At 37.2% G+C, this 12,205-nt stretch overlaps 1 protein-coding gene across 4 annotated transcripts in view; it reads left to right on the top strand.

Annotated features, from left to right (window-relative positions):
• LOC133558869 (arginyl-tRNA--protein transferase 1-like) overlaps positions 1-12,205 on the top strand; it is a 100,952-nt gene that overhangs the window by 52,072 nt on the left and 36,675 nt on the right. For all 4 annotated transcript variants that reach the window (XM_061910002.1, XM_061910001.1, XM_061910000.1 and 1 more), the window contains 2 exons: positions 4,331-4,512; positions 11,368-11,467. In XM_061910002.1, coding sequence (XP_061765986.1) covers positions 4,331-4,512; positions 11,368-11,467 — 282 coding nt within the window. The remainder of the gene's footprint in view (positions 1-4,330; positions 4,513-11,367; positions 11,468-12,205) is intronic.

Here is a 12,205-nt window from a genome sequence, read left to right as displayed (position 1 = left end):
CGTACTACGAGGAAATGGCAATTCAGAGCTTGGCTGTTGAAATGCATAATTAGGTGATACAGTTCTGCAATTTGCCATAAATGCTATTAAAATGGCCTTCCGTGATTTATTTAATTGACAATCGCATGGCGTAGATTATTTAAAGTGTTGTTTTTAACTGAATTAGTTCCTAAATTCTCTGAAGTCAACATGATTGGGGACACCCTTTTTTAACATTTTGCTGATTAGTCTGTCATGAGGCCACGCTCCTCGCAAAAACGGTCAAAAGTCTAAATTCGAAAATCTAAGACACACCAGACTGAAAAAGACCTTGCACCTTGGAGAAGGCATTCGACCGTGTGGGGGTATCTGAACGTCTGATTGTGGCCAATCAGTGTCACAGCTTTGTCCGCATTCCCGACAGTGTGTCGGCCACGTTTCCAGTGAGAGTTGGACTCCGCCAAGGCTGCCCTTTTTCACCGATTCTGTTCATAACTTTTATGGACTATATCCAGCCGGAACTTCTCCACCTCGCGCACTAGCTCAGACTCCTTCCCCCCCAGTGAGGTGACGTTCCACGTCCCTAAAGCTAGCTTATGTAGCCGAGTATCGGATCGCCAAGTGCCCTGCCTTCAGCTGCCGCCCAGCTCACACTGCACCCGTCCTCTATGGCCCCTGCTATGGGTGGTGAGCCCATTGGAGGGGGGACCCACGTTACCTCTTCGGGCTGTGCCTGGCTGGGCCCCATGGGAATAGGCCCAGCCACCAGGCGCTCGCCATCGTGCCTCAACGCCGGGCCTGGCTCCAGAGGGGGGCCCCGGTGACCCGCGTCCGGGCGAGGGAAATCTGGGTCCTTGATTTTTTTTTTCTTCATAGAGGTCTTCAAGCTGCTCTTTGTCTGATCCCTCATCTAGGACCTGTTTGTCTTGGGAGATCCTACCAGGGGGCATAAAACCCCCGGACAACATAGCTCTTAGGATCATTGGGACTCGCAAACTCCTCTACCACAATAAGGTGACTGCTAAAAAGAGGAGAAAAAAAATAGATGTATTATGATTACAATAGCGCAAGGTCGAGAAGCCTACTCTTAGTACCAACAACACAGGATATGCTTTGAAATTAATCATGTGCTCACCTGGCCCGTCTGTCAATTTTTTAAAGCCAATGTGGCCCCTGAGCCAAAAAGTTTGCCCACCCCTGTTCTAAATCATGAATCATGCCTCTCACCTTGATAGTAGAGATGTAATCCGACAAGTGGGTACACTTTAACAACCAATTTAGACCCGGCAATGGCGAGAACGACACAAAAACGCGCATGTTTCCCCACCCCTCTTTTCTTCGCTAGGATTAAGTCATTCATCTAAAATGGGAATACATCCTAATGACATTGTACAGTAAGTGATGTTTAATTATGTTTGTTGGTTCTCATGAAGTCTGCAGTGCGTACAAATCAGTGATGTACAGGACTGTCTCAGAAAATTTGAATATTGTGATAAAGTCCTTTATTTTCTGTAATGCAACTGAAAACATGAAAATGTCATACATTCTGGATTCGTTACACATCAACTGAAATATTGCAAGCCTTTAATTATTTTAATATCGCTGATTATGGCATACAACTTAAGAAATCTCAAAAATCCTATCTCAAAAAATTAGAACATTTCCTCATACCAAGTAAAAAAAAAAATTATAACAGCAAAACAAAACCAAACATTTGAAAATGTCAATTATTGGACTCAGTACTTAGTTGGGAATCCTTTTGCACGGATTACTGCATCAATGCAGCGTGGCATGGAGGCAATCGGCCTGTGGCATTGCTGAGGTGCTATGGATGCCCAGGATGCTTCAATAGCGGCCTTCAGCTTATTTGCATTATTGGGTCTGGTGTCTTTCAGCTTCTTCTTCACAATACCCCACACATTCTCTATGGGGTTTAGGTCAGGAGAGTTGGCAGGCCAATCGAGGACAGTAATGCCATGGTCAGTTCACCAGTTACTGCTGGTTTTGGCACTGTGAGCAGGTGCCAGATCATGCTGGAAAATTAAATCATCTCCATAGAGCTTTACAACAGATTGAAGCATGTACACAGCTGCATTGACTCTGGACTTGATGAAACACAGTGGACCAAAACCAGCACCTGACATGGCTCCCCAAACCATTGCTGACTGAGGGAACTTCCGTTGTCCAGAGTTCAGGAGTGGCTTGACCATGGGAATACAACTATTGAAGCTGTATCTGTTGAAAAGCTCTATGGAGATGATTTCATTTTCCAGCATGATCTGGCACCTGTCCACAGTGCCAAAACCACCAGTAACGGGTGTACTGACCATGGCATTACTGTCCTCCATTGGCCTGCCAACTCCCCTGACCTGAACCTCATAGAGAATGTGTGGGTTATTGTGAAGAAGAAGCTAAAAGACACCAGACCCAATAATGCAAATGAGCTAAAGGCCGCTATTGAAGCATCCTGGGCATCCATAACACCTCAGCAATGCCACAGGCCGATTGCCTCCATGCCACGCCGTATTGATGAAGTAATCCGTGCAAAAGGATTCCCAACCAAGTACTGAGTCCAATAATTGACATTTTCAAATGTTTGATTTTGTTTTCCTATTATAAATCTTTTTTTTTACTTGGTCTGAGGAAATATTAAATTTTTTTGAGATAGGATTTTTGAGTTTTCTTAAGCTGTGTGGCATAATCAGCAATATTAAAATAAAAGGCTAGCAATATTTCAGTTGATGTGTAATGAATCCAGAATGTATGACATGTTCATGTTTTTAGTTGCATTACAGAAAATAAAGGACTTTATCACAATATTCTAATTTTCTGAGACAGTCCTGTAGTGGGAACAAAAAGTGACCACTGTGATGCGTTACTGAAATGAATGTGGCGCGTATGTTTTAAAATGATTAAAGTACTGAAATAGTTATGTTATGATAATTGTGCCTGTTACTACATGCATATTACCCCATATAAAATCTTAATGGAGGTGTTTGGATGTTTTTTAATTTTAATGTTTATGGGCAGAAAAGAACAACTCCCATAGAATCCATTGTAAGCAGAATTTTGATACATTTACTTAATATTGGGAATGCAAAAAAAAAATGAAAATAAAATGTGTGTTCTCGTCTTACATAAGGATTGTGTATGATAGGCAACGTCGCTCCCAAAAAAGTGCAGTTCCCCTTTAACGTTGAATGCCTGGCCAAACAAAAAGAAGACAATTTGAATATAAACTTTTTTTTTAACTATATGCAATTAAATTTGAATCTGAAAAGCTCAAATATCAAAATAAATGAAAGTGAAAAATGAAAATAAAGAATTCATTCAAAATATTTTAAGTGTAAATTTAAATTATACATGTTTGTGTGTGTGTGTGTATATATATATATATATATATATATATATAAAAATCCCCCCGCGACCCCGAAAGGGAATAAGCGGTAGAAAATGGATGGATGGATATATATATATATAAACAATTGTCTTTATCAAATTCTACATCAAAAGTTGAACTTTTTTCAAGTACAAAACACTTTCTTAAGCATCTAACATTTACACCCAGTTATAAAGCTGGAGAAATTACTTTTTACCATGCGAACACTGAATTTAGGCTACTTTGACGCCAACATAAAGCAAAAATATCTTATTTACACATTATACATGAGCCTGCATGTGCATGCAAACACATTCTTGCATGCCATATGGAAAGAGCAGACAATTTGGCAGCAATCCACAGCTGGCTGGCAAAGTGATTTTTGCTCACAGAGGGCCTTTATTATTAAAAAGTCATCTCCTGGAGAGTTTCTAAAGCCAGTATCCATTGTAGCCCAACTCTGCCCTGCTATTGCACTTTTTCCACATTTGGGAGCTATTAGCAGGCTGAATGTGAGGCTACTGTACACCCCCGCTCATAATGTGTGAGGCCTAGCAGAAAGATGAAAGCGTAGGCTTCAATACTCTATCCTATAGGTATTTCCGTGGGTTTGAATATGAAATGAGTAAAAATCATCTAGTCCTCTATGCAGGCTTTAGTGAAGTACATTGTAATTATATTGCGCTTTTTCTCTAGTGACTCAAAGCGCTTTACATTGATAAAACCCATTATTAAGCTAATTTAGGTACAATTACACCAGTGTGGATGGTACTGGGAGCAAGGTGAGCAAAGTATCTTCCCCAAGAACAAAATTGCATTGACTGGGATGGCGGACGCTGGATTCAAACTAGGGACCCTCACGTTTCTGGTTGGCCACTTTACTGTCTGAACCACACCATCCCACTTTAGCACATAAAAGCTGTACAAATATGTAAGAGGGGAAATCTTTCCATGTTCTTTATCCTGTCATAGGCAACGTATTCAGCTGATGGGCCCGAGATGGGTTATGGCTCCTTTCACCAGCAGTACTGGCTTGATGGCCAGATTGTGGCAGTGGGAGTGATCGATATCCTGCCTACCTGTATCTCGTCTGTCTACCTGTACTACCACCCAGACTTTGCCTCCTTGTCTCTGGGCTCCTACTCTGCTCTCAGGTTGGTTGTTTGGAATTGATATTTACAATTTATTTAACAAAAATAAGATTTTCAATATCAACTTATTTGCAATGAAATGACTAGAAAGTAAATATTGTGTTTGTATAAAGTCCCATGTACTCCTTTTATATCAGCCTGCCTTTCATTACACATGTGCCACATTTATATCAGCCTACCTTTCATTATGTAGTATTCTGTCTTTTGTTCTGTTCTCCCCCACCCCCTCCCCCCATTTCATTCTTTAATAGCCCTCCTCCAGAAACAATTTATTTGACTGTTGTCTGTTGTGTAGGTAAGAAACATTCTTCTGACTTCACACTTAATTGGTTGAGGCAGTTCTCCAATTGTGGTTTAGCTGGCGACAGTTCCTTCTGCCAAGATGAAATAAGAGCCTATAGTATATACACAAACACTACTCATACTATAGTCACACTACAGACAGATCCTCAGCCTGGCATTTCTAGTAAAATGCAACTTGATACAGCTTTAAAAAAATATATGATTTACAGATGTTGGCTTTGGGATCTCTAGTTTGTCTCTCAGCTGTGAGCATTCGTTCAATAACAAAGTGATCCCACATTTTGAACAGGTAGGCGTTCTACAGGTTGAGATACCCTAGTAATTAAAGTGCTCTACTTCCTATATTTTTTTTATTTTAGGTTGAATCAAAATTCAGCAGCCAAACAAAGCTCAAGTGAATGGGAGATGTTTCGGAACATGCTGTCCACAGTACTAAAATCACCTTGCTTGTTTAAAGACACTAGAGTCTTTTATCATTTCTGCAAATGACCTGGTCAACTTGGCATGGTGGTTGTTTAAAGACACTAGAGTCTTTTATCATTTCTGGAGATGACCTGGTCAACTTGGCATGGTGGTCTCGCTGGTCTGTGCCTAAAACCCCATTGTGCAGATGGCATGCTCACGCGAATTGGTATATATGTGTATATATATATATATATATATATATATATATATATATATATATATATATATATATATATATATATATATATATATATATACACAGTCAAGAAAGTAAGTATTTGAACAACTTTCTATATCCATGAAATAAAACTAGACCAGTATGCCACAATCAATGGGGTACCTTGAATAATCTAGTCAACTATGAATGGGAAATGTGTTAAAAAAATAGCAGTCAAATAAACCACATGCCGGAAATGAAGTTGAGGAACAAAAAACAAACTTACTGTTTGTGTATGTGTTGTTCATCCTTGGAAACTGAAGAGGGCAGTGTTTAGACAGTCCTTTCAGTCTACACAAGCATATTTTTCTGCTCGGGATTGTGAGGAGCAGGAGATGCCTGAAACAATATGGGCTTTCACTATATATATATATATATATATATATATATATATATATATATATATATATATATATATATATATATATGTATGTGTGTGTGTATATATATATGTGTATATGTATGTGTGTGTGTATATATATATGTGTATATGTATGTGTGTGTGTGTGTATATATATATATATGTGTGTGTATATGTATATGTGTATATATATATATATATGTGTGTGTATATATGTATTTATATATATGTATATGTGTATGTATATATATATGTGTGTGTATATATGTATTTATATATATGTATATGTGTATATATATATGTGTGTGTATATATGTATTTATATATATAAGGGACAAGCGGTAGAAAATGGATGGATGGATATGTATATATATATATATATATATATATATATATATATATATATATATGTGTGTATATATATATATATATATATATATATATATATATATATATATATATATATATACACACACAGTCAAGTAAATAAGTATTTGAACACCCTACTATCTTGCAAGTTCTCCCACTTAGAAATCAGGGAGGGATCTGAAATTTTCACGGTAGGTGCATGTCAACTGTATGAGAGATAACCTCAAAAGAAAAATCCGGAAATCACAATCTATGATTTTTTTAACAACTCATTTGTGTGATACAACTGAAAAAAAGTATTTGAACACCTGTCCATCAGCTAGAATTCTGACCCTCAAAGACCTGTTAGTCCGCCTTTAAAAGTCATCCGCCACTCCACTGTATTCTCCTGAATCAGATGCACCTGTGTGAGGTCGTTAGCTGCATAAAGACACCTGTCCACCCCATACAATCAGTAAGACCCAAACATTCAGCATGGCTAAGAGTAAAGAGCTGTCCAAAGACACCAGAGACCAAATGGTACAACTCTACAAGGATGGAAAGGGCTATGGAGAAATTGTCAAGCAGCTTGGTGAAAAAAGGTCCACTGTTGGGGCAATCATTAGAAAATGGAAGAAGCTAAACATGACGGTCAATCTCAATCGGAGTGGAGCCCCATGCAAGATATCACCTCGTGGGGTCTCAATGATGCTAAGAAAGGTGAGGAATAAGCCCAGGACTACACGGCAGGACTTGGTTAATGACCTGACAAGAGCTGGGACCACTGTTTCCATGGTCACTGTTGGTAATACACTAAGACTTCATGGTTTGAAATCATGCATGGTAAGGCCCACCTTATGTTTGCCAATGACCATCTGGATGATCCAGAGGAGTCATGGGAGAAGGTTTTGTGGACAGATGAGATCAAAATTGACCTTTTTGGTCATAATTCCACTATGTGTGTTTGGAGGAAGAAGAATGATGCATACCATCCCAAGAACACCATTCTTACTGTGAAGCATGGGGGGGTGTTTCTGCTCATGGGACAGGACGACTGTACATGTATTGTGAGATTTTGGCCAAAAACCTCCTTCCCTCAGTCAGATCATTGAAGATGAGTCGTGGCTGGATCTTCCAACTTGACAATGACGCAAAGCACACAGCCAGGAAAACCAACAAGTGGCTTCGTAAGAACCATATCAAGGTTTTGGAGTGGCCTAGCCAGTCTCCAGACCTAAATCCAATTGAAAATCTTTGTAGGGAGCTGAAAGTCTGTGTTACTCAGCGACAGCCCAGAAACCTGACTGATCTAGAGAAGATCTGTGTGGAGGAGTGGGCCAAAATCCCTCCTGCAGTCTGTGCAAACCTGCTGAAGAACTACAGGAAACGTTTGACCTCTGTAATTGCAAACAAAGGCTCCTCTACCAAATATATTAATGTTGGTTTTCAAATACTTATTTTCAGCTATATCACACAAATAAATTGTTAAAAAATCATAGATTGTGATTTCTGGATTTTTATTTTTAGATTATCTCTCATACAGTGGACATGCACCTACCGTGAAAATTTCAGACCCCTCCATGATTTCTAAGTGGGAGAACTTGCAAAATAGCAGGGTGTTCAAATACTTATTTTCTTCACTGTATACATGTGTATATATATATATATATATTTGTGTGTATATATGTAAATATATGTGTATATATATATGTACATATATACATACACACATATATATATATATATACATATATACATTTGTATATATATATATATGTGTACATATATAAACATATATATGTATATATACATGTTTATATATATATATGTATGTATATATATACATGTTTATATATATGTGTTTATATATATTTATGTGTATATATATGTATATACACATGTGTGTATATACATATATATATATATATATATATATATAATGCGTATATATATGTATATTCACATATGTGTGTATATACATGTGTGTACATATATATGTGCAGTATATACTGCATATATGTGTTTATATATATATATATATATGTGTGTATATGTGTGTGTGTGTGTGTATGTATATGTATATATGTATGTGTATACATATTTTATTTTATTCATGTCAGCTGGCCAAGGTTAAAAACTTCCTTTCTAGGCAACAGTTTGAGACAGTAATCCATGTATTTATTACATCTCGGCTGTATTACTGTAACTCTTTGTATTTTGGTATTAATCAATCCTCTCTCTCATGTCTGCAGCTGGCCCAAAATGCAGCTGCCCGAATTTTAACTTAACACAAGAAAAAGAGAGCACATTACTCCTGTTTTAGCCTTCCTCCACTGGCTGTCCCTGTCTTTTAGAGTTTATTTTAAAATTATCTTACTCGTTTTTAAATCCTTACACGGTCTTGCCCCACCTTACTTCTCTGAGCTGCTCCACCTCTATACCTCCAGGATCAGCTAAACAGCTGATCCTGGAGGTACCCAAATCAAAGCGCAAGCTCAGAGGGGACAGAGCCTTCTCTGTTGCGGGTCCCAAACTCTGGAACGATCTCCCTCTCCATGTGATACAGGTCCCTTATTTGGCTATTTTTAAGACCCTTCTTAAAACCCTCTTTTATTCGCTGGCTTTTAACCCAGCATGAGACTTTAAACTGTTTTTAACTTTTAAGTTTTTTAACTGTTTTTAACTTTTTAACTGCTTTTTATCTAATTTGTATTTGCTATTTCAATGTGCTTTATACTTCTGTTTTAAATGGGGTTTTTTTTGTCTGTCCTTTGCCTTCATTTCTTTGTGGTGTACAGCCCTTTGTTCTTCAACTGTGGTTGTTTTCAAAGGGGTTTATAAATACAGTAAGTATGGTATATGTATATATATATATATATATATATATATATATATATATATATATATATATATATGTGTGTGTGTGTGTATATATATATATATATATATATATATATATATATATATATATGTGTATATATATATATATATATATATATATATATATATATATATATATATATATATATCCACATATATATCATATATATAAGTATATTATATATATATATATATATATATATATATATATGTGTGTGTGTATATATATATATATACACACACACATATATATCCACATATATATAATATATATAAGTATATTATATATATATATACACACACATATATATCCACATATATATAATATATATAAGTATATTATATATATATATATATATATATATATTTACATATACAGTATATGTGTGTATGTATATATGTATGTGTATATATATGTACATATATATATGTGTGTATATATATATATGTTAATACAGTATATATATATATATGTGTACATATTTTAATTTTCCCGAAGGAATCAAAGTACTACATATGCATGTGTACATATATGTATGCATATATGTACACATTAGGGACGGCGTGGCGCAGTGGGGAGAGTGGCTGTGCGCAACCCGAGCGTCCCTGGTTCAATTCCCACCTAGTACCAACCTCGTCACGTCCGTTGTGTCCTGAGCAAGACACTTCACCCTTGCTCCTGATGGGTGCTGGTTGGCGCCTTGCATGGCAGCTCCCTCCATCAGTGTGTGAATGTGTGTGTGAATGGGTAAATGTGGAAGTAGTGTCAAAGCGCTTTGAGTACCTTGAAGGTAGAAAAGCGCTATACAAGTACAACCCATAATATATGTATGCATATGTATGTGTACGTGTATTTATATATATATATATATATATGTGTGTGTGTGTGTGTTTGTGTAGGTATATACATGTATATATGCATATATATGTATGCAATTATATATAGATTTATTTATATATATATATATATATATATATATATATATATATGTGTGTGTGTGTGTGTAAATGCACACAATTTTTTTTTTTTTAGAGGAACACAATGTTTTTGACACGGTGTGCGTGCGTGCGTGTGTATGCGTGTGTGAATATGCACGCGCATCAGGGCTTGATAATTTGCTTGTGCTGGAGTGTCAGATGGTTGAAGAGAGGGATAATAGCAAACTCAAGCTGCTGCCATTGGGGTGAAGGTGGGGGTGTGAAGGGCTCAAGAGAAAGGAGGGGGTCTGCAGGGTTTTTTGTGAATGGACCCCTTGCTTTTCTTGACCACCCTTACTCAATTCAGGCCTTTTGTGGAAAGGGGATGGGAACCCAGGAACCTGGCAGCAAGTGGGTGACCTTCTAGCACCTCGCTGTAGCTGCCTCCTTTTCCCTTTTTCCAACCTGCTCTTTTATATTCTCCCCCTGTTCTGTTCTCTATCCACTTCTGCCCCCCTAGTTCCCCTGGCCTGCTTTGTCCCATGTCTTATTTTTTAGAGCATCTATTTTATGTTAAGGCCTATTTCTCCCACTCTGAAGTATTGCAAGAAGAGGAATTCTCTCTCTTCATTTGAGTGGATGAAAGGTGGTGGAAGGAAGGATTAAACAAAAGGAGCTGGAATTTAGTTATGGAATAGGGAAGGAAATGGCGGGAAATCCACAGTTAGCTTAAGGATGCAATTAGGGAAGGAACGTCTGTGGAAAATAAAGAAGGCAAGACATATACTGTGTATGAAGAAGCTGTATAAATCTTCTGAGCTCTCAATCTCCCTTTTTACCACCTGCTTTTGTGCTTAACGGCTCAGTGCCCATATAGAAAGAAGGTCATTGTTTTTGTTCAATGAAATGAGACAAGAAAAGCTGTCTCTGTTAGTGTGGTGTTTACTTCCTCAACTTGGCTGCTGTTTTGAAATGCTTGCTTCGATTGTTAATATCATCTTTTAAATGCTGTAAGAAAAGCATTCCCTAGTAATACTGCTTGTTAAAATTACATTATTTTATCCAACCTCCCATGCATTAGATATTTAGATTTGAGTGTGCATGTGCCACAAGTCCTAACTTTATTTGGAAAACTTGGGTTTGTTCATCATGACCGTATCTTAGCATGCATTTAATAATTAGAGTTTACATTTTTTGATTCTTAAACATTTTTTCATGAGACTTGAGACTTCAACATTATAGGCATTATCTTAGTTTTTTACCAAGGAACACCATCTTTGTATTTATGTTTTGTTGTGGTGCATACGCTATACGATAGTCCCTCTCGAAAAAATCCCAACTTCTTTGTGCTTTTTTTCTGTTGTAGGGAGATTGCTTTTACCAGGAAGCTACATAAACAGTCCCCCAAGCTGTCCCACTACTACCTGGGCTTTTACATTCACTCGTGTCCCAAGATGCGGTATAAGGTATGTTTGCCTCACATCTACACATCTCTCTCTGACTACTGTATTTTCCGAACTGTAGAGTGCACCGGGATATAAGCCACACCCACTAAATTTTAGAAGAAAAAAATATGTTTCCATATGTTTGCTGCACCAAACCATAAGCCACAGATGTATACTTTGCAAAATGAGTTACGTTCACAGCAAGACTATGTAAATGTTTATTTACATACCTTAATTGTTTCCAAACGGTCCCTGTAAAACGGCAGTAAAACGTCTGATCAAACAAAACAGAGTCATGGTCATTGACCCACTAGCTGCGGATATTATCTGTCCAATCAGTTAAACAGACTCAATAACTCCACTGTGACATATTGGTGAATTTAATGAGGAATTTGTGAAATTAAAACTGACGCAAAACAACTGAGTTAATAATACCAACACACACACATGTATGTGTTAGCATATTAACTAATGCTAACGATGTTAGCATCATTACATTATGTTATCAGTTACAAACATGCATGATAACACTTCTACAGGCATCACACATGGGACAATTTAGTAAGTATAAACAGTTTTAGTTATACTGTGAAACTTACAAATGTTGCTTGGAGTGTTTAATGAAGAATGCACACGAGTAGAAACGCTCTGAACAGCTACAAGACTGAATGCAACTTCTACTTCTGGTTGTTGAAAGCACAAAGTGGAAGGACACTGCGGCACTTGCAGTGAGCAAATTCGTCCAAAAGATTGCACAAT

Source organism: Nerophis ophidion, linkage group LG09, assembly GCF_033978795.1.
Source record: "Nerophis ophidion isolate RoL-2023_Sa linkage group LG09, RoL_Noph_v1.0, whole genome shotgun sequence".
Taxonomy (NCBI): domain Eukaryota; kingdom Metazoa; phylum Chordata; class Actinopteri; order Syngnathiformes; family Syngnathidae; genus Nerophis; species Nerophis ophidion.
This window is presented reverse-complemented; position numbering and strand designations above follow the sequence as displayed.